The 22,905-nt window shown below is 51.6% G+C and overlaps 2 protein-coding genes across 2 annotated transcripts in view; one reads left to right on the forward strand and one right to left on the reverse strand.

Moving 5' to 3' along the window:
• Positions 1–18,886, forward strand: part of FCSK (fucose kinase) — a 31,581-nt gene extending 12,695 nt beyond the window's left edge. Inside the window, exons 7-23 of the mRNA XM_038754524.1 lie at positions 187–267; positions 920–1,039; positions 1,233–1,404; positions 3,006–3,112; positions 3,988–4,089; positions 4,604–4,774; positions 6,543–6,613; positions 6,887–7,251; positions 10,584–10,794; positions 13,075–13,241; positions 13,376–13,597; positions 13,989–14,132; positions 14,479–14,598; positions 15,194–15,381; positions 15,593–15,692; positions 16,868–17,091; positions 17,358–18,886. Of these exons, the coding sequence (XP_038610452.1) occupies positions 187–267; positions 920–1,039; positions 1,233–1,404; positions 3,006–3,112; positions 3,988–4,089; positions 4,604–4,774; positions 6,543–6,613; positions 6,887–7,251; positions 10,584–10,794; positions 13,075–13,241; positions 13,376–13,597; positions 13,989–14,132; positions 14,479–14,598; positions 15,194–15,381; positions 15,593–15,692; positions 16,868–17,091; positions 17,358–17,453 (2,661 nt within the window). The 3' untranslated portion in view covers positions 17,454–18,886. The remainder of the gene's footprint in view (positions 1–186; positions 268–919; positions 1,040–1,232; positions 1,405–3,005; positions 3,113–3,987; positions 4,090–4,603; positions 4,775–6,542; positions 6,614–6,886; positions 7,252–10,583; positions 10,795–13,074; positions 13,242–13,375; positions 13,598–13,988; positions 14,133–14,478; positions 14,599–15,193; positions 15,382–15,592; positions 15,693–16,867; positions 17,092–17,357) is intronic.
• A 1,354-nt stretch (positions 18,887–20,240) lies between these two features.
• COG4 (component of oligomeric golgi complex 4) overlaps positions 20,241–22,905 on the reverse strand; it is a 32,046-nt gene continuing 29,381 nt past the window's right edge. Inside the window, exons 17-19 of the mRNA XM_038754169.1 lie at positions 21,965–22,066; positions 21,541–21,669; positions 20,241–21,349 (exon numbers count right to left, since the gene is read on the reverse strand). Coding sequence (XP_038610097.1) covers positions 21,215–21,349; positions 21,541–21,669; positions 21,965–22,066 — 366 coding nt within the window. The 3' untranslated portion in view covers positions 20,241–21,214. The remainder of the gene's footprint in view (positions 21,350–21,540; positions 21,670–21,964; positions 22,067–22,905) is intronic.

The raw sequence follows: 22,905 nt of genomic DNA on the forward strand, positions 1-22,905 counted from the left end.
AACGGCTCCATCTTCCTCACTATCGAGTTTCCTCAGCCAAATTTCTCCCCAGGGACTTCCCTACTTGCCGTCGGTTGGCCAAGAACAAAGCTTCTGTTTTCATGCTGTGGCTTTCTCCTGCCCTTATCACACCTCCCGTGGGGTGTTGGCTCTGTAGTTCACGCTCTCGCTTCCCGTCCTACACAGGATATTGTCTACGATATTTTTTACCGCGGCACGGAGGCCCAGATACAGCAGTGTGCGAGGCCTGATGGGAGAGTACCGCTGGTAAGGCCCGGGACTCTCGGGTGATGTGCTGTGTGGGGATTTCCCCCACTCTGGGGACAGGTCCTGGGTAATGTCTGGAATGGAAACCCATGGGAATGACCCAGGGAAAGCAATTTGCTGCCTGTTGAGGGTCTAAAAAGCGTGTCTCGCTCTGGTGGTCTCTGGGAAGCTCTGTGGGGTGCTTCCCGTCAGATCCTGGGAGCGGGATCCGTGACCCAGACTGAGTATCCTTCACAAATCGCTCCTGAGCTGAAGTGTAATCTCCCAGGTTTATGTTCCTTTTTTACTCTATTTATTTATTTATTTAATTTATTTGTACATATCTATTCTATTTATTTTATTTTGTTAGTATGTTTGGTTTTGTTCTCTGTCTCCCCCTTTTAGACTGTGAGCCCACTGTTGGGTAGGGACTGTCTCTATATGTTGCCAATTTGTACTTCCCAAGCGCTTAGTACAGTGCTCTGCACATAGTAAGCGCTCAATAAATACGATTGATGATGATGATGATGTTCCGAAAGCTCAAACGGAGTCACTTCCACCGCTTTTGCACATAGAAAACCTCCCCAGGTCCATCCTTCCCTTGCCAGGCTTTTTTCTGCTCGGCTCCCTACTTGGTTTCCCACCCCTGAGTTTTCTCCTTTCCCGATGCCAGGTTTCCGGGATAGTCTTCTTCTCCGTGGATACTGCCGAGCGGCTCCTGGCCACCCACGTAATGCCCCCCCTGGATGCCTGCACCTACATGGGCCTGGATTCCGGGGCCCGCCCCATCCAGGTGAGGTCCAGGTGGATTCTCCCCCCATTCCCTCCCCGTCCCTCGGGCAGTGGTCGGGCAGAACCCCATGTTGGCCGCTGTGGTTTTTCCTCCGCACCACTGAGTGCTAAGTCGGGTGGTGGGGGGGGTTCAGTGGTCCTTGCCGCCACAACCTCTGGATTTGCTCACGGGTTTTCTGTCATTTTTTCACCAGTTGTCCCTGTTCTTTGACATCCTGCTGTGCATGGCGCAGGGAGTGAGCTATGAGAGCTTTCTGTCCGGGTGGCCGCCCGAAGTGGGCCAGGGTGACAGCAAGCTGACAGGCAGCATGCAGAGTGCCCGAGCAGCTCTCTGGAAGGAGCTCCGTGGGCAGCCCCTCTCACTCGGTGAGTGTGACCGTGGGAGCCTCCTCCTCCTCTCCTCCTCTTCCTCTCCTCCTCCTCAGGAATGGGGCCATTCATTCAGTCGTATTTATTGAGCGCTTACTGCGTGCAGAGCACAAGAGGTTGGGCTGAGGACGTCATTTCAGAAGAGTCAACCAATAAGCATCACTAGGAAAGGACAGTCTGGAGAGCAGGCTGCCCTGTCCTAACCCTGCAGTCTCACCCACTGCTCTGTCCTCAATCTACAGACAGGGAGGCCACCCAAAAGGGCCTCGTCACACTCACCGGGCTTCTGCTTGCCGGTGGCTCCTGAAAGAGGAGGCCGCTTGGAGTCCAAGTTCAGTCACGTCCATCCTAGCGTGCCACAGATTTGGACATAAAAGCGATACTTTATTAAATGCTATTCTATTCTATTCAATTCTATCATTTATTAAATGATAGAAGCAGCATGGCTCAGTAGAAAGAGCACGGGCTCTGGATTCAGAGGTCATGGGTTCAAATGCCGGCTCCGCCACTTGTCAGCTGTGTGACTTTGGGCAAGTCACTTCACTTCTCTGGGCCGCAGCTACCTCATCTGGAAAATGGGGATTAAGACTGTGAGCCCCCTGTGGGACAACATGATCACCTTGTAAACTCCCCAGTGCTTAGAACAGTGCTTTGCACATAGTAAGCGCTTAATAAAATGCTATTATTATTATTAAATGCTGACTATGTGCCAAGCCATGTGCTAAGCACTGGGGTAGATCCAGTGTTTTGTTGTCTGTCTCTCCACCCCCTCCCCATCCCCCCCCCCCACTTTACCTCCTCCCCCTCCCCACAACACCTGTATATATGTATATATGTTTGTACATATTTATTACTCTATTTTATTTGTACATATTTATTCTATTTATTTTATTTTGTTAGTATGTTTTGTTTTGTTCTCTGTCTCCCCCTTCTAGACTGTGAGCCCGTTGTTGGGTAGGGACCGTCTCTATATGTTGCCAGCTTGGACTTCCCAAGCGCTTAGTACAGTGCTCTGCGCACAGTAAGCGCTCAATAAATACGATTGAATGAATGAATGAATGTCTCCCCCTTCTAGCTTGTGAGCCCGTTGTTGCATGGGGACCATCTCTATCAGTTGCCGACTTGGACTTCCCGAGCGCTTAGTACAGTGCTCTGCACACAGTAAGCGCTCAATAAATACAATTGAATTAATGAATGAAAATGGCGGAGGTGGGATTAGAACCCCTGACCTCTGACTCCCAAGCCCGGGCTCGTTCCACTGATCACCTTGTATCCCCCCAGCGCTTAGAACAGTGCTTGGCACATAGTAAGCGCTGAACAAATGCCATCATCATCATCATCATCCAGTACAATCAGGTGAGACCCAGCCCTGGTCCCCCATGGGGCACCCGGTCTAAGGGAGAGGCAGAACAGATATTGAATCCTCATTTTACAGATGAGGAAACTGAGGCACGGAGAAGTGAAATGACTTGCCCAGGGTCACACTGCAGGCAGTCCCCTGACTCCCAGCCTGGGCTCTTTCCCCTAGGCCACATTGCTTCATGGGGGAAAAATCAGGGGAGAAATTACTTTCCCCTCTTCTCCCCTTATCTCTGCAGCTTACATACCCGATGGTTGCTATGATTACATGACCACCTCTGCCAGAGACCACCTCCGCAACCTGACCCGCCCTCCGTGTGCCCCGCTGGTGTACTCTCAGGTGGAGGTATGTTGCCCACTTGGACTTCCCAAGCGCTTAGTCCAGTGCTCTGCACACAGTAAGCGCTCAATAAATACGATCGAATGAATGAATGAGGACGCTGGCGATACAGGTTTGTGAAACAGGAAGGATGCTGATGCTGTCTATAGTGACGGGCAAATATAGCTTTAATTGATGATGATGGTATTTGTTAAGCACTTACTATGTAATAATAATAATGGCATTTGTTAAGCGCTTACTATGTGCAAAGCACTGTTCTAAGCGCTGGGGCAGTTACAAGGTGATCAGGTTGTCCCACCGGGGGCTCACTGTCTTAATCCCCATTTTACAGATGAGGGAACTGAGGCCCAGTAAAGTGACTTGCCCAAAGTCACCCAGCTGACAAGTGGCGGAGCCGGGATTTGAACCCATGACCTCCGACTCCCAAGCCCATGCTCTTTCCACTGAGCCACGCTGCTTAACTTCTCTGTGCCTCAGTGACCCCATCTGTAAAACGGGGATTGAGACGGTGAGCCCCACATGGGAGAACCTGATTACCTTGTGTTTACCCCCACCATTTAGAGCAGTTCTTGGCCCATTATGAGCACTTAACAAATACCGTAATTATTATTATAATTATTATTATTGTTATACTCGGTTCCTAATCAATGGGAGAGGGGGTTAGGAAGTCTGCGAGCCCGTTGTGGGGTAGGGACCGTCTCTATATGCTGCCAACTTGGACTTCCGAAGCGCTCACAGTACGCACAGCACACAGTAAGCGCTCAATAAATACGATTGATTGATTGATTGATTGAATGAGGTGAGTCCCTGTTCCCATCCTTCCCCGTACCCCCCCATGCAAGACCGCTCTTCACCTTTGCCTGTCGGCCCCCGCACTACAGGAGCCCCAGCTTTTAGAAGATGGCAGCTCTGTGGCCAACAGCCTGCTGGAGGGAGACGTTTGCCTCGGTCCTGGAAGTGCCGTTCAAAATTGTCATCTACAGGTAGGGCCCCAACCCCTGCCTTCAAACCGCCTCCTATCTACTGGCTAGCATTTTCCATAGGATTAATGAATCAGTCAATGATGGCTAGAATTTTCCATAGGATTAATCAATCAGTCAATGAATCAGCTCTCTTCCTCCCTTCAAGGCCCTGCTGAGAGCTCACCTCCTCCAGGAGGCCTTCCCAGACTGAGCCCCTTCCTTCCTCTCCCCCTCGTCCCCCTCTCCATCCCCCCGCCTTACCTCCTTCCCTTCCCCACAACACCTGTATATATGTATATATGTTTGTACATATTTATAACTCTTATTTATTTATTTTACTTGTACATATCTATTCGATTTATTTTGTTTTGTTAATATGTTTGGTTTTGTTCTCTGTCTCCCCCTTCTAGACTGTGAGCCCACTGTTGGGTAGGGACTGTCTCTAGATGTTGCCAACTTGGACTTCCCAAGCGCTTAGTCCAGTGCTCTGCACACAGTAAGCGCTCAATAAATATGATTGATTGATTGATTCCAGGGTCCCATCCGGATTGGTCCCGGCTGCCTCCTGACAGGACTGGACATGGCCTCATCCCAAGCCCTCCGTGGCTCCGTGCTGCAGGACCTCGTCCTCCAGGGACACCACGTCCGGCTGCAGAATGCCTCAGTCCGCATGTTTACTCTGACCGGACTTCAGGATGAGTGGCAGGTACCCCCAGGGGATTAAGACTGTGACCCCCCATGGGACAACCTCATCACCTTGTAACTTCCCCAGCACTTAAAACAGTGCTTTGCACATAGTAAGTGCTTAGTAAATGCCATTATTATTATTATTATTTTTATTACCCCCCCAGCCTGCCCTGAGGGAACCCCGTCCCCATTCATCCCTGGGAAAATACATCAGTCAGCCAATCAGTGGTATTTTTGGAGCATTTACTCTGTGCACAGCACTGTACTAAGTGCTTGGGAGAGTACAATACGACAGAGTAGGTAGACACAATCCCTGCCCATAAGGAGCTTACAGTCTAGTGGGGGAGACCGTTATTAGAACAGTGCTTTGCACATAGTAAGTGCTTAACAAATACCATCATTATTATTGTTATTATTAAAATAAATTACAGATAGGGAAAAGAGCAGCATGTAAGATTGTGTACGGAAGTGTTGTGGGGCAGGGGATGGGGTGAGAACCAAAGAGCTTAATAATAATAATAATAATAGTATCTAAGTGCTTACTATCAATCAATCAATCAATCGTATTTATTGAGCACTTACTGTGTGCAGAGCACTGTACTAAGCACTTGGGAAGTACAAGTTGGCAACATATAGAGATGGTCCCTACCCAACAGTGGGCTCACAGTCTAGTATATACCTGTATATATGTACATATGTTTGTACATATTTATTACTCTATTTATTTTACTTGTACATATCCTATTTATTTTATTTTGTTAGTATGTTTGGTTTTGTTCTCTGTCTCCCCCTTTTAGACTGTGAGCCCACTGTTGGGTAGGGACTGTCTCTGTATGTTGCCAACTTGTACTTCCCAAGCGCTTAGTACAGTGCTCTGCACACAGTAATCGCTCAATAAATACGATTGATTGATTGATTGATAGTATGTGCCAAGCACTGTTCTGAGCACTGGGGTAGATACAAAGTAATCAGGTTGTCCCACGTGGGGCTCACAGTCTTAATCCCCATTTTACAGATGAGGTAACTGAGGCACAGAGAAGTGAAGTGACTTGCCCAAGGCCACCAGCAGACAAGTGGTGGAGCCGGGATTAGAACCCATGACCTTCTGACACTTCCAGGCCTACGGTCTCCCCACTAAGCCATGCTGCTTCTCTGCAGCATGGAGAGAATTTTGTGGTCTTTCTGGAGAAGAGACTGATAAATGGATTTTCCCCGAGGCAGCTTTTTGACTTTCTCAGTCTTACTCAGAAGGGAAGAAGATTAGGAGCATTAATTATCCCCCTCAGACACCACCATTCACATCTGCCTCTCATCTCTGAGCCTTCCTCTTCCCCTCTTCAAGGGAGAATTCTGTTGAGGAGGCAGAATTAATTAGGGTTTCATCGATCTTATCGGAACAGTGCCCACTCAAAGCCGGTGACCCAACCTTACCAACAGTCCACTCATCTAAACCATCAAAGAACTTAGCCACCAAAGTTGGTTAAGCGTTTGGGAGTCTAGCTGGAATCATTTTGTTTTGTTCTCTGTCTCCCTCTTCTAGACTGTGAGCCCACTGTTGGGTAGGGACCGTCTCTATAAGTTGCCAACTTGGACTTCCCAAGCGCGTAGTACAGTGCTCTGCACACAGTCAGCGCTCAATAAACACGATTGAATGAATGGATGAATTTGGCCTTGGCATCTGGTCCGCTTTTCCAACCCACGCTAATTAATTCTCTCCCTGTACTCCTCCTCTTTTCTCCTCCCCTACTGCCACTCCTCTGACTCCCTCCCAACTCTCTCCTCCTCAGAGCCCGGCCTTGGAAACCGGCACTTACCTCAATGTGCCCTGGCCTGAGTTCTTCCGCCGGACAGGCATCCGGTAAGGAGCAGCGAGTACTGGGGCAACCCCGAGGCACAGGAGCCAACCGGTGATACGTTGCCTGTGGATATCTCCCGCCCTCCCAGGACCCCGATACTTTGAGCTCCTTTCCCCTCTTCACTGGCCCTTTGGTCCCGCCAAGCTGGCGATCCGGAAAATACTAGGGCGGTTGCGCCTTCCCCGGATCCTCCCGGCCCTGCCCAGCCACGGTGTCCCTCGGTCAAGTGGAGGGCGAGATTTGGGCCAGGAATTGCCCGTTCCATCCTTCTGCAGGGAAGGAGACCTCTGGGACCCAGACACCCCCGCCGCCCAGCGCTGCCTGCTCAATGCTCGGCTCTTCCCGGTGCTGCACGTCTTCCGGCCCGTGGGCCCCCAGGATGTGCTGTGGCTGCTGGGCCCCGGGGAGGCCAGTCGGCTTCGGGTCTGGAGGGCCACTTGGCGCATGTCGTGGGAGCAGCTGCTGCCCCACCTGGACCGGGCTGCGACGCTGGGCTCCCGTCGGGCCCTCTTCTTCCGCCGGGCCCAGGCCAAGGTGCGGAAGGTGCTGGAGGAGCGGCGGGACTGCAGCCTTCTGCCCCTGATCCGAGCCGCGGCCCACGAGGAGCACCACGACCTCCTGCTGACAACGCTGGATCAGGGTGAGAGTGGGGTGGGCGTGGGGCGGCAGCAGCAGGGGTCCCCCGAGCCCCACTCCCAGCCCCATAAATTCCTCAGGCCTTCCCAGACTGAGCCCCTTCCTTCCTCTCCCCCTCGTCCCCCTCTCCAACCCCCCCCATCTTACCTCCTTCCCTTCCCCACAGCACCTGTATATATGTATATATGTTTGTACATGTTTATTACTCTATTTTACTTGTACATACCTATTCTATTTATTTTGTTAGTATGTTTGATTTTTTTTCTCTGTCTCCCCCTTCTAGACTGTGAGCCCACTGTTGGGTAGGGACTGTCTCTATATGTTGCCAACTTGTACTTCCCAAGTGCTTAGTGCAGTGCTCTGCACACAGTAAGCGCTCAATAAATACGATTGATTGATTGACTGCCACATTAGAGTCCTATCGGGGCTGGATTTTCAGCCCTCCAAGTGCTTAAGAAATCGGGGTCTGCCTCATTTTTCAAAGATCTGTGAGTTAAAGCCAGAGCGTTGAAGGGAATAAGGTTCCTTTACGTTGCTGCAGCAGTGGTGGTCTCTCCTCAAGGAGTGGGGAGAAACGCTCCCAGGAAGAGGTAAATGCAGATGTATCTTTCTTAGTACAGTGCTCTGCACATAGTAAGCACTCAATAAATACGATTGATGGTGATGATCTTTCTCCTTTATTTTGGCTTGGGCCGTAAAAGAACATTTCATGTGTATTCATCCCCTTTCACGCCCCTTCTTCTCACAGCTTAGGCCAGCAGTGAGATGGGAGAAGGGAGGACACTGTCTGAACCTGTGCCAACCCAACTGGGTTTGGCTATGTGCCCACCACCTGTCGGGACCTTATGGGCTCAGGACCTGGGGATCTGCTTGCCGGCCATGGGCCTGTAGGCCTTTATACCCCATTGCTGTGGAAAACCTGCCCAAGCCGCACATGCTTCAGGCCTCACCTCAACTGCATTTAATCCCTGCCGGCCCCCCAGCCCTCAGTGGGAAGGCTCCCGTGGCTTAGGGTGCCCACTGTCTGGGGCTGCCAGCCATTCAGGCGAACAGTAGAGACTAATGGAGAAGAGCACTGGGCTTGGGCTAGACTGGACTGGGAATCCACTTCGACCTATTGTTTTCTGTTTTGTTTTTCCATTTGTTGAGCACTTACAATGTGCCAAGCACTTTCTAAGTCCCGGGGTAGATACAAGACACAGTCCCTGTCTCACATGGGGCTTCCATTCTTTATCCCCGTTTTACAGGTGAGGTAACTGAGGCACAGAGAAACGGAGTGACTTGTTCAAGATCACACCGCAGACAAGTGGCGGAGCCGGAATTAGAACCCAGGTCCTTCTGACTCCCAGGCCCGCTGTCTATCCACTAGGCCACGCTGTGACTTGGGCAAGTTTCTCCATCAGTAAGTGGGAGAGGGAGGATTAAAGAGATGGAATATAAAAAGTAGTGGGACCTAGTGGAAAGAGCTGGCGTGGTAGAGGGCCTGGGTTCTAATCCCAGCTCTGTCACTTTGCTGTGGAACTTTAGACAAGTTTATTTCTCTGGAACTCAATTTTCTCATCTGTAAAATAGGGCATAAATCCTACTCCCTCCTCCTGTTTAGTCTGTGAGTCCCATGTGGAACAGTAGATTACTTTATATCTACGCCAGCCCTTAATACAATGTTTGGCACGTTTTAAGTGCTCAACAAGTGCCAAAATTATTATTGAGAGAAGCAGCATGGCCTAGTGGAAAGAGCCTGGACCTGGAAGTCCGAAGACCTGGGTTCCAATCCTGCTTTCACCAATTGCTTGCTGTGTGACCTTGGCCAAGTCACTTAACTTCTCTGTGCCTCCATTTCCTCAACTGCAAGGTGGGAATAAATATACCCGTTTTCCCTCCTACTCAAGAGTGGGAGCCTGATGGGGACAGGGACTCTGTCCAGCGTGATTAACTTGTATTTACCTCAGTGCATAGAACAGTGCTTGACACGTAGTAAGTGCTTGACAAATTCAGTAATAATTATTATTATTTGCTTGGAATCGATTAGGTGCAAAGCCCTGCTAAGCCAAGGGAGTTGGGGAGGGGTTGTTTCAGGGAATTCTTCTGAGATTTTGTGAGCTCTGTGTGGATCTCTTCTGATGATGCCAGTAAGGAGGTTCATTCATTCATTCAATCGTATTTATTGAGCGCTCACTGTGTGCAGAGCACTGTACTAAGCGCTTGGGAAATACAAGTTGGCAACATATAGAGACGGTCCCTACCCAACAGCGGGCTTACAGTCTAGAAGGAGGGGGTGATCTCTTAGGTCCTCGTTTGTCTGGAGCTGGGAGCCCAGGGATCGAGGAGTGAGAGACTCCTCACCCTGGGCTTCAAGGCTGTCCATCCCCTCGCCCCCTCCTACCTCCCCTCCCTTCTCTCCTTCTCCAGCCCAGCCCGCAACCTCTGCTCCTCCGCCACTAATCTCCTCACCGTACCTCGTTCTCGCCTGTCCCGCCATCGACCCCTGGCCCACGTCATCCCCCGGGCCTGGAATGCCCTCCCTCCGCCCATCCACCAAGCTAGCTCTCTTCCTCTCTTCAAGGCCCTACTGAGAGCTCACCTCCTCCAGGAGGCCTTCCCAGACTGAGCCCCTTCCTTCCTCTCCCCCTTGTCCCCCTCTCCATCCCCCCCATCTTACCTCCTTCCCTTCCCCACAGCATCTGTATATATGTATATATGTTTGTACATATTTATTACTCTATTTATTTTACTTGTACATATCTATTCTATTTATTTTATTTTGTTAGTATGTTTGGTTTTGCTCTCTGTCTCCCCCTTTTAGACTGTGAGCCCACTGTTGGGTAGGGACTGTCTCTATATGTTGCCAACTTGTACTTCCCAAGCGCTTAGTACAGTGCTCTGCACACAGTAAGCGCTCAATAAATACAATTGATGATGATGATGATGTATATATGTTTGTACATATTTATTACTCTATTTATTTTACTTGTACATATCTATTCTATTTATTTTATTTTGTTAGTATGTTTGGTTTTGCTCTCTGTCTCCCCCTTCTAGACTGTGAGCCTGCTGTTGGGTAGGGACTGTCCCTCTATGTTGCCAACTTGGACTTCCCAAGCGCTTAGTACAGTGCTCTGCACACAGTCAGCGCTCAATAAATACGATTGATTGATTGATTGATTGAGACCAGCCCTGACTAGGCCTAGAGAAGTCAGGATGGGAGAGGAGACGGTGAAATTGAGCGGAGAGGGAAAACTCTGTCCTCCAAGGCGAAATGTTCCTGTGGCTTTGGGGAGCTCTGACATCCTCCCACAAACAGACACACACACACACATCCGCCATCCTCTCCCACAGTGGCCGCCCAAACTGAGGACGCCGGAGTGGCGGCCCGGGCGCTGGCCTGCGTGGCTGACGTGCTGGGCTGCCTGGCCCAGGGAAAAGGGGGTCTGCGGAGCGGTCCGGCAGCCAACCAGGACTGGGGCTTGGCCTTCCATCGCCTGGAGAGCGGGGATGTGGCTGGAGGCGTCCAGGAGCTCGCCCGTGAGAGGGACAAGTGGCTGAGCAGGTGAAGCTGGGGCCCACGGAGGCAGGGACAACCATTGAAATCCACCTGGGAGTGGGGGAGTAGACGAGGGAGGCCAGGGGGAGTTGAGCTCTCAGGGGTTAGGTCTTGAACCTCGGGCTTTCTAGCCCCCTTTCTTTCTCCTCTCCCCAACAAGGCCTGAGGCGGTATTTTCCTGGGAATCGGGACAGTGACTGTAATTGAATCCAGATAGCCTTCGGGTAAAATATTAGTCTTTTTGGGCTGGGAAAGCAATGTGGCCTAATAATAATAATGGCATTTATTAAGCGCTTACTATCATCATCATCATCATCAATCGTATTTATTGAGCGCTTACTACGTGCAGAGCACTGTACTAAGCGCTTGGGAAGTACAAATTGGCAACATATAGAGACAGTCCCTACCCAACAGTGGGCTCACATGTGCAAAGCACCGTTCTAAGTGCTGGAATGATAGCATTTATTAAACGCTTACTACGTGCAAAGCACTGTTCTAAGCGCTGGGGAGGTTACAAGGTGATCAGGTAGCTCCACGGGGGGCTCACAGTCTTAATCCCCATTTTACAGATGAGGGAACTGAGGTGCAGAGAAGTTAAGTTTTTAGACTGTGAGCCCACTGTTGGGTAGGGACTGTCTCTATATGTTGCCAACTTGTACTTCCCAAGCGCTTCGTACAGTGCTCTGCACACAGTAAGCACTCAATAAATACGATTGATTGATTGATTAAGTGACTTGCCCAGTCACACAGCTGACAAGTGGCGGAGCAGGGATTTGAACCCATGACCTCTGACTCCAAAGCCCGGGCTTTTTCCACTGAGCCACGCTGCTGCCTAATGGAAGAGCATGGATGTCAGAAGGACCTGGGTTCTAATCCTGGCTCTGCCACTGGTCTTCTGTGTGACTTTGGGCCAGTCACTTCACTTCTCTGTCCTCAGTTACTTCATCTGTAAAATGGGGATTAAGACTGTGAGCCCAATGTGGGACAGTGCTTTGCACATAGTAAGCGCTTAATAAATACCATCATCATTATTATTATTATTGGACTGTGTCCAACCTGACTAGCTTGTATCTACCTCAGTGTTTACTACACTACAGTAAGCACATAATTATGCGTCTAACAAATACCATAAAAAAATAAATGAAATACCCCTTTCCCAGTCAACTGCCCAGCCCAGCTTTTCCACAGCCCATGTTGAGCTGATCAGCTGTAAATAAGTCTGGGACCCCGGCCCGCCTCGCTGTCCTCAATCAGAGGGTGTTTTCCTTAGACCATTTTTGGTTCTTTGGCTACACAAGAAGCAGCGTGGCTCAGTGGAAAGAGCACAGGCTTTGGAGTCAGAGGTCATGGGTTCAAACCCCGGCTCCGCCAACTGTCAGACTTTGGGCAAGTCACTTAACTTCTCTATGCCTCAGTTCCCTCATCTGTAAAATGGGGATTAAGACTATGAGCCCCCCGTGGGACAACCTGATCACCTTGTAACCTCCTCAGCGCTTAGAACAGTGCTTTGCATGTAGTAAGCGCTTAATAAATGCTATTATTATTACAATTTGGTTTTGGCTGCAATGGAGACACCTTTGGCCTGGGAGTCAGAGGGAGGAGGAGGAAGAGGAGGATCTGAGTGTCGCCTCTGAGAATCTCTTTGGGTCCCTCCTGTAAATGGGCAGAATCGTCCCGACCCTCCCTCCCTTTCAGGGCTGGTGTCGTGACCTGAGAGATAATGTCTGAGGTAACATTTGGAACTCTTCAGAAAAAAAGCACCTTAAATACAAGAAAATAATAAGAAAATGTTACTTAAGTAGTAAGCCATAGGAATTTGCAGTTGGAAACCCAGTAACGTTGCCTTCCCCTTCTTCACCCAACCTCCCCTGAGAGGAAGGAGGAGGTGCGAGAAGCAGCGTGGCTCAGTGGAAAGAGCCCGGGCTTTGGAGTCAGAGGTCATGGGTTCAAACCCCGGCTCCGCCAACTGTCAGCTGTGTGACTTTGGGCATGTCACTTCACTTCTCTGGGCCTGAGCTACCTCATCTGTAAAATGGGGATTAAGACTGTGGGCCCCCCGTGGGACAACCTGATCACCTTGTAACCTCCCCAGTGCTTATACTGTATACTTATACTGTATGAACAGTGCTTTGCATACAGTAAGCGCTTAATAAATGCCATCATTATTATCATTATTATTATTAAATCTGCAGGATCTGGGGGTTGGGGGCAATAGAGCTTCTTCGGAACTCCTGCTGTGGGGTGGGCCCCCTTCCTTCTCATTGTGCTCACCCACTTGTCCTCCAGGCCGGACCTGCTGGTGAGAGCTGCCCGGCACTATGAGGGGGCTGAGCAGATCCTGATCCGCCAAGCCGTGATGTCTTCCTGCCGCTTCGTGGCCACAAACCCGGTGGACCCCCCACCCCCTGGGCACTGGATCCTGGTAGAATGCCCCGCCCGAGTGGACCTCTCCGGTGAGAAATGTCCCCGGACACATGGGTGCGTCCAAGGATGTCACCTCAGGTGCCTCCCTCCCCGGGATCGGGCAAGTCCGTCCCCCAGGCCAGACCGCAAGGAGTGGGGCTGACCACGGTGGGCTCCCGTGCAGGTGGCTGGAGCGACACCCCTCCCATCACCTACGAGCATGGGGGGGCCGTGGTGGATCTGGCCATCCTGGTGGATGGGCGTCGGCCCATTGGTGCCCGGGCACGCCGGATCGCCCAGCCGGAGCTGCGGCTGACGGCGGGGAGCCGGAAGGACGAGGTGGCCATGAAGTTGGTGTGCAGGAGCCTGGAGGACCTGCGGGATCACTGCCAGCCCCATGCTCCGGGTGAGTCTCTCCAGGCCCTTCCGGCTTCCCCCACAACCCAAGGTGGGTTCAGGACCCTCACCGCAAGAGGAGGCCTTGGGCCGACGGGATACGGGGAGGGGAGAGAGCGCCCACACCCAGCCTTGAGTCTGCACTGGGGCTCTCCAACTGCCCAGGGAGCCTCTTCCTTCTCTGCTCCGTTTCCCACCAGTATATCAATCCCAACCAACCTCATTTGGCAAGAGGAGAGGGGCAAGTTGTGGGTGGGACAGAGGGAGAGGGAGACACTCCATTCAAGTGGATGGTCGGTGGGAGGGCTCAGTGACTCGGCTGTGCTGCCATTTCGCCCGCTGCCCGTTGAGGGTGAAGACGGCTGACTGGGCTTGCTGGCTTTCTCTTTCTTCCGCTCCAGGGGCCCTGCTGAAAGCAGCTTTCATCTGTGCCCAAATTGTGCGCCTCCCCTCAGCAACGCCCTTGTCGGATCAGCTCCGCCACGGCTTTGGAGGTGGATTTGAACTACACACCTGGTCTGACCTGCCTCATGGTTCAGGTCTCGGTAAGAGACCCCCGCCCCCGACCTGGGGCTGACCCCAGAGGGCAAAGCCAAGGATTTCTCTTCTCCTGTTCAGTGCCCTGGCCTCCACCCCTCCAGCCTCATCACCTCTGCCCGGACTCATGATCTCCTACCCTTATCCCACCGCAGCCCACTTCCTTGCCTCTTCCTCCTTCGAAGTCTCTTGTCCTCCGCCTGCCCAAATGCAGACCCCACTGTAGACCAGGCTAAGAAGCCAGTGGGGGAAATCCTGGAGCTACCTGGTGCCCTCTGGTAAAAGCAGCTCCCAGGGCATCCAATCTGCCCAAGATTCTTGCCCTGCTGTTACTCAAGTGGTCATCCCCTGCAGGCACAAGCAGCATCTTGGCAGGTGCCGTGCTGGCGGCCTTGCTAAGGACAGCAGGCAGAACGGTGGGCACTGAAGCCCTGATCCACGCTGTGCTGCATCTGGAACAAGTGCTTACCACAGGTAAGGGGCAGGAGTGAGAGTGCCTTTGGGGTCAGGGAGGGGAGACTCTCTGTGTCCCCAAACCTGAGCTTAGCCCTCCACAAAGCCCAGAAAGTTGCTTTCCTGATGGTCAAAGAAGCAGCTAGATAGGCTATTGGGTATTGTGTGTATGACTATCAAAACTAGACCCACTGAGGTGGCACTTTTCAACACGAAAATCTCATTATTGCCCCTTCTTAGTGTCACTCCTTATTTTTCTTATCTGTTCCTTCTCGTGCTTCCTTGATCATTGGCTCAGAATCCCTTGATCAGAAGCATCGAGTGTGGCAGGGCAACCGGGGGACACAGAGAGCCTGGGGAAAGGGGAGAGGGGTTGTCCTCCTCTAGATCAGGACTCCCGGGTTCCAGACCCAGCACTGGCAAACACCCTCAGGAAAGACATTTCCCATCTCTAGACGTCTCCGGGCCCTGTCGGCTGGGGCATCGTTCCAAGGCTCGAAATGCCAACCTTCCCAGAGTGGGCTCAGCCCTGCCAGGGAAGAGACCTTTACAGGGTGAGTTTGGGGAGCAGGAGGAGGGGCAGAGCTGGATCAGTGATAAAGCCTGGCAATTGCAGGCGGGGGCTGGCAAGACCAGGTGGGCGGTCTGGTGCCGGGCATCAAGATTGGGCGCTCACGGGCCCAGCTGCCGCTGAAGGTGGAGGTGGAAGAGATCGAGGTGCCCACCGGCTTCATCCAGACACTCAACGACCACCTGCTTCTGGTCTATACGGGCAAGACCCGGCTGGCCCGCAACCTCCTGCAGGTGAGCAGCCTCCCTGCCCCATCCAGGGCAGGAGAGGGGCACCCAAGGCTTGTCTTAGCCCTATCGATCACATACCCGAGGCCATGTTTCTCTTGCCTTTTCTCCTTGCCGACCATTTCCTCCCCAACCCTTCTCCCGGGTGAAGAATCTCTTCTCCGGGCCTGGCAAGTAAACCAGCGGGCCTGAGGTCTTGCTCTCTCCTTCGCTACAGGATGTGCTCAGAAACTGGTATGCCCGTCTGCCCTCTGTGGTGCAGAATGCCCATGCCCTGGTGAGCAACGCTGAGGACTGTGCCCACGCCTTTCGCCAAGGTAAGCTTGGCAGGGGATGAGCAGGAAGTGTCCTCAGGAACGGTATCACCCAGAGTTGGAATAGGTGCTGTGCTGAAGGCATATGTTGAGGGCCTTGTGTCAGATCAGGAGACATCCCCTGCCAGGGTAATAATAATAATAATAATAATAATGATGGTATTTATTAAGCGCTTACTTATGTGCAAAGCTCTGTTCTAAGTGCTGGGGAGGTTACAAGGTGATCAGGTTGTCCCACGGGGGGGCTCACAGTCTTAATCCCCATTTTACAGATGAGGCACAGAGAAGTTAAGTGACTTGCCCAAAGTCACACAGCTGACAATTGGCAGGGTACCCAGCAACTGAGGCAACCTTCGGTCAGCAGTAGGTAGGGATGGGCAAGGGTGCAGCGCCAACTTGTAGATCAGGACACCGTTAGGCCTCGTTCTCACCTGTCCCGCCATCGACCCCCTGCCCACGTCCTCCCCCGGGCCTGGAATGCCCTCCCTCTGCCCATCCGCCAAGCTAGCTCTCTTCCTCCTTTCAAGGCCCTACTGAGAGCTCACCTCCTCCAGGAGGCCTTCCCACACTGAGCCCCTTCCTTCCTCTCCCCCTTGTCCCCCTCTCCATCCCCCGCATCTTACCTCCTTCCCTTCCCCACAGCACCTGTATATATGGATATGTTTGTACATATTTATTACTCTATTTATTTATTTTACTTGTACCTATCTATTCTATTTATTTTATTTTGTTAGTATGCTTGGTTTTGTTCTCGGTCTCCCCCTTTTAGACTGTGAACCCACTGTTGGGTAGGGACTGTCTCTATATGTTGCCAATTTGTACTTCCCAAGCGCTTAGAACAGTGCTCTGCACATAGTAAGCGCTCAATAAATACGATTGATGATGATGATGATGATGATCAGCTCCAGGGCAGACTGCAGCTCTGGCAAATCTCTGGCATGTAGCTGCCACTGATGTCTCAGAAACAGCCATCAGAGAAAGCCAGGGCTAATGGAGATGAACTTTGCCCTTCTGGCTGGGCCTTACCTCAGGGAACTGAGCAGGGTAGTGGGATGGCTCAGCAGGGATTTTGCGACCAAAACGTACTTCTGGCTCTCGGGGTGCATTTGGGCCGCTTGCCTGGGGGAGCTTGTGCCCACCAGCGAGTCGCCCACCTCCACCTGCCCCGCTCCTCGCAGGTAGCCTGCCTCTTCTGGGTGAGTGTCTGAACCGCTACTGGGAGCAGAAGAAGCTCATGGCCCCCGGCTGTGAGCCGCTGGCTGTTCGGCGCATGATGGATGTCCTGAGGCCCCATGTCTTTGGGCAGAGCCTGGCCGGGGCTGGGGGAGGAGGCTTTCTCTACATCCTGACCAAAGCTCCACGGCAGAAAGAGACCCTGGAGCGACTGCTGGCCAAGACAGAGGTACAGGTGGACACTTTGGCTCCTTGTGGGCCTTTTGGGGGCTGGTTGGTTTTAGAATTTAGATTCACTTCCTTTCCCTGAAGTCCCTTTCCCCTTCTTCACTGGCTCTTTCCCGGGACAACAGAACAGATACAGGGTTGGGAAGTGGAACGCTCCTCCCCAGCACCAAGGGCTGACACCCAACAAACTCACGCTGCCCAGTTCACACCTGCCTCCTAGCGCTGTCTTCAGATGCCCTCTCTGACCCCGAATCTGTTCCTTTGTAGGGTCTGGGAAATTACAGCATTCATCTGGTGGAGGTGGACACTCAAGGGTTGTGCATTCAGCTGCAGGAGAGTGAACTGTCCCAGGCCTCAACCTGATGGACTCCTGGGCCCTTCTCCGGCTGCACCTGGTCCAAGACACAGCAAGGGACGAGCCACTGCTTCTTCAGGGGAGCTGGCCTAGACACATTCAGCATTCCAAAGAAATTCACTGACCGCTTCCCATCTCTGCACTCCAGGACACGACACAGGAGGTTGCCCTACTGGCGAGAGGGGAGGCACGTTGAAGGCCCAAGGGCTGGCCCACGTTTGAGAACTGTGTCCTTAAACCCTGAAGCCAACTCTATTGGAGTAGCAGAAGTTAGATGGCCACCATCCTGTTTCTCTCTAGTTGGCTTTCCTGAGGCTACCTAGGCCAAGGCTCAGTGAGGAAGTGTATCACCTTCTGGGGGGCCAGGGGCTTCTAGAGGAGGAGTTGCTCTCCCATGCCCTAGCCCAGACCCCACTGTTCTTCACTTGCAGGCGTCACCCTCAAGAAATCTCAAACTGGTTGGAAATCCCAGCTCCCCACAACAGCTCGGAGTTTCTCGGTTGTCAGAACTGCCTAAGAGCCCCATTTTCCTAGGCCAGTTGAGGGATGTGATTAGTCCCTACAAACCACTGTGGGAGAGAATGGCTGCGGATTTGGGTAAATCCTTGACTAGTCCCTAATCTCAGCTAGGAAAGAACTTTCCTCCCAAGACATCTCCCTTCTGCCCCGCAACCACCACCCCACTTCCAAAAGTTGTCCGGTGCCTGAGAAACTGAGCTGTTGTGGGAAAGCTTGGGCTTTAGCAGCACAAGGCCCAATTTAACTCAGCAACTCTCCACACATTTACTCCCATTCCTATAAAGCAACTCCTGCTGCTACCTTTTCTCCATGGAAAGGTGGTTTACCAAACCCTGCTTTTAAAATGTTTCCCCCCCAGTTACAGTTGACTTTGCCAAATTGCCTTGGTGCTGAATAGGATGTACAGTGGTACAGACGTTCATGGTCAGCTGGGCCCTGCTTTGGGTAATGTGGTGGACACCAGGCCTCCCTTAGCTGCTCGTGCTTTTTCTGCTCTTATTGCCATTCCACAGCAGACAGGGAGTACTCTTTCCAACGTCCTCCCTCTCCCATATTGGTGGAACAGCATCAAGAAGCTCGTACACAAGGGCTCCTCTAGAACTGGCCCCTTTTAGGAAAATGTCCCTGTTCTCTGGCTTGGACAAGAAAGAACTGATGACCACCCAGCACTGAGTCACTGAAGATCCTCTAAACTGTAAGCTCGTCATGGGCAGGGACTGTTTCTGTTAACACTTACTACAGTGCTCTACATTGACCGATTGATAAGCCAGAGCTGGTTAACAGCTTCTGACTCCAGCTGATGGCAGAATTTGTGCTAGGTGCCCTCAAGGGTTTTAGAAGGGACAGCTACCAGACACTGCCACTCTCACCATCTTTCGCAGGGCTGTGATTTCCTCTGAATAAAATCCAGTTCCTTTTAGAAGTTGATCCACATGAAGCTCTTTTCCTTTGCCTCTGCGCGGTATCTTGGGATGCAGGGAAGCTACTGCTTAAATGGTTGTTCTAGGGGTGGGCAGAAATCGGTGCTTAAGCTTGGTAGCCATGGCAGCCCCTTTGGTACAGAATATCAGCAGCTGCTTTGTGGATGATTCCCCAATCTACCTCTCCAGCCCCAGTGCCTCTCCCATCAGTCTTGCCTCCACCTCGAGTTGGATTTTTGCTGGCACCTCTCTCAACATGTCTAAAACTGAACTTCTCATCTTCCCTCCTAAACCTTCCCCTTCTAACTTTTCCTTCTGTTGACATCACCAACCTCCTTGTCCCCAAAACCCACAGTCATGATGTCATTCTCATCTCCTCACTGTTTTTCAGCTCTCATACTGAACCAGTCAACTGCCCAACCCTGACAATTCTTTCTCTCCAGGTTTCCTGGATCTGCTCCTTCCTCCCCACATAAAGATCCCCGTCCTTGGTTCAAGTTCTTGCTGTATCACAGACTACTGTACCTGCCTCCTAAGCACTGGGGCAGATACAAGCGAATCAAGCTGGACACAGTCCATATCCTATAAGGGGCTCACAGTATTAATCCCCATTTTACAGATGAGGCACAGAGAAGTTGAGTGACTTGTCCAACGTCACACAGCAGACAAGTGGAAGAGCCAGGATTAGAACCTAGGTCCTTCTGACTCCCAGGCTTGTGGTCTATCCGTTAGGTCACTTGGTCTCACAGCCTCTCTCACCTTCAATCCATACTCAGCTGTCCGCATCATCTTCCTGGGAAGTTGCTCACTACCACAGGTGTCCAGTGCCTAAGGGAATCAAGATGATAGCCCCCACAGATTTTTGAGCTGGACTTTCATCCTTGCTCAACCCACTTGAGAGTTCTCAATTTGGACTTGAAAGGGCTCAGAATGGTGGCTTTCTGGTCTATTGGTTTGTTGATGCCTGCCCCCTTCCAATCCTCATCCTCCCCCTAAGAGCTCCACCCCATTTCCCACCCTGCCCTCAAAAATAAACTGGTACTTCAGCTCAGAAAACATCTCTCTACTCCAAAACTTCCCTGGCCATCCCTCTCCCTCCACACCAAACACAAATTCTTTACCTTGGTTATTCCCTTCCTCAGCTCCTCCCGGATTCACAATACCCTACTCTCAACTCTCCCACCTCTGATCTCTTGCTTACGCTGTGTCCCGATGCATAGGAACCCCATTCCTCCACAAATCTGTCCTCCTAAAAACTGAACCTCCTTCAGAAAGCTGTCTCCAATTAATTTCCAACAGGACCAGTTCATTGTAGCACTTCGACATCCGAGACATTTAAGTACACACGACTATTCGATTGTAGGTTAAATTATTTATTCTTATATTTAATTGGCCTACTACCTATCTTATCCATGTTCTTCCTCCCGCTCCCACTATTTGCAATTACTTTTACATATCTGTCTTCCCCATTAGATTGTCAGCTCCTTGTGGCTAGGGAACATGTGGATGATTCTGTGGTTCTTTCTCAAACACTTGGTACTACGCTTTCCATTCAGCAGTATGTGCTGGTAGTAGCTCAATAAATACCACTGATTAGCTAGGGAAATCATGAATTTCCTCCCCACTATTCATCATGTGCTCAGAAAACTCATTCAGTCCTGTAGCAGTAGCCTCTGGAGGTTCTTATAAGCACAGTTTGCCCCTCTCCCCAGGCCCCTGCAACACTTCTGCAGCAGCCCTCCTTTCTAAATATTTAGCGTTATCATTGCCTTTAAGGCCGTTGCTTGGTTTGATTGGTCCATTTTCCCAGAGACCCATCCCAATTTCCCAACTATCCCAACATCCCCTAAAACGAGGAGAAATATCTGACCCCGGGGGAGATTTGTTTTTCTCTTTCTAGTGTAACTCTCCAACGAGGAACAGAAGAAGCTGCGTCACCACCCAAGAGTCAGGGAACTCTGCTCCCCAAAGCCACTTCCCGCAGCATCTGAGACAGAGGCAGAATCAGGCTGAATGGTGCCAATCTGGGCTGTGCCAGCCATGGCTCACCCCAGGGTTCCCATCTATCAGTAGCTGCTCCACAGACGGCTGGAGTGAATCCCTTGCTAAATGCAGAGCTGAAATTATCAAGATGGAGAGGCTGCCATGCTACCATATTGTCTTGGTGACAGGAGTGGGGACAACCAGGCCTCTTCATCTAGCCAAGACAGCCTAGCCCAACAGAAGCAGGCCTAGTGACCTCCAATTCCAGCTGCTCACTCAGCTTTCCACTTCCAGCCAGTAAGGGAGAGGTCCCAGGAAGTCCACAGAGGAAAGTGTTACTCTGCCCATTACAGGCGGAGCCTTTTGATGTCCTCGCTGCGGAAGTCGATGCGCATGGCCAGCACCTGGCGCACCTCAGCCGGAGTCAAGCGCCAAGTCAGCGGGCCCGAGTTCGCACCCCAGTAATCCAGGATTTCCGTCACCTGGGGACGGAACAGTGAGGGAGAGAAGTTTTTAGGCAGCGCAGGAACTGCCTCAGCAGGATGCCGGGGAATAACCCGGGAGACCCAGGGCAGGAAAGAGAGAAAGAGTCATCTCTTCTCCTGAAGCTAGCTCTTTCCCGGTTGGGTACATGAGCTGCTGCTCTCACCCCAACCCTCAGGGCTCCACTCACCCTTTCCAAGTTGAGAATCGTTGCCATCTGGGAAAGTCTGGCAAACTTATCTCGAATGGTCCAGGTCGTCACTGTGGTGAGATAGGCGACGAGGGATCGCAGCTCCTTGTCAAACTGCAAGCCGCCCAGCTGTGGGAGAAAGCAAGCCACCATGCTGTCGTCTTCTAAAGGCCGCAGGGGATTTTGAAAGGAGTGGCAGGGAGTCCTTCCCCAACATCAGGATCTGGGAACCCCTTGGGGGCAGACCCGCCTCGGCCGCTCGGCCCAAGCTCCCGTTGAGCTTGTGGATCACTGGGTGGACAGGAAAGACTGAGCAAACAGTCTGGTTTGGGCTTGAGTTTGATTTCTCCCTCTCTCCCCCAGCCCCACTCCCCACAGACAGGGCCAAGACACCAAGGTTCCTGAATTCACGGTGCGGTCTTACCCGGCTGAAGGTGGATTTCAGCACCACCTTCTCCAACTCGATGGCGATCAGGCTGGTCATGAGGCCAGTGAGGCTGTCATAGATGACAGGTGACAGCCCCGCCTACACAGAGAACAGATGCTCATTGGTTTAATACCAATTAGAGGCAGGGCAATACTAGCGATGATGATGACAATAATAATTGTGGTATTTGTTAAGCGCTTACTGCATGTAAAGCACTGTACTAAGTGTTGGAGTGGATACTAAGTGTTGGAGTGGATACAAAATGTTGGAGTGTTAGAGAAGCAGCGTGGCTCAGTGGAAAGAGCACGGGCTTTGGAGTCAGAGGTCATGGGTTCAAGTCCCGGCTCTGCCACTTGTCAGCTGTGTGACTTTGGGCAAGTCACAACTTCTCTGGGCCTCAGTTACCTCATCTGTAAAATGGGGATTAAGACTGTGAGCCCCCCGTGGGACAACCTGATCACCATGTAACCTCCCCAGCGCTTAGAACAGTGCTTGGCACATAGTAAGCGCTTAACAAATACCAACATTATTATTATTATACAAGACGATCAGATCCCACAAGGGGCTCACAGTCTAAGTAGGAGGCAGAACAGGTATCGAATCCCCATTTTGCAGATGAGGGAACTGAGGCTCAGAGAAGTGAAGTGACTTGCCCAAGATCACACAGCCAGGATTAGAACCAAGGACCACTGACTCTCAGTCCTGTGCTCTTTCCACTAGGCCAAGCTTCTTCTCAAGGATCAAGCCAACGGTCCTAAAGGGTCACAAAAACTGGTCTTACCGGGGGGTGGGAAAATTCCCGGCAAGATCAGGAGAGGGCCAAACACAGCTCCCTGCATGGGGGAGAATGGAGAAATCTTCACCCTTATGACTCAACAGCTAGCAGATCAAATGGGGTGTGAACCTACACGGAAACCCACAGTGACCTACATGGACTG

The sequence above is a fragment of the Tachyglossus aculeatus genome, chromosome 11 (assembly GCF_015852505.1).
Source record: "Tachyglossus aculeatus isolate mTacAcu1 chromosome 11, mTacAcu1.pri, whole genome shotgun sequence".
In the NCBI taxonomy this organism is placed as follows: Eukaryota; Metazoa; Chordata; class Mammalia; order Monotremata; family Tachyglossidae; genus Tachyglossus; species Tachyglossus aculeatus.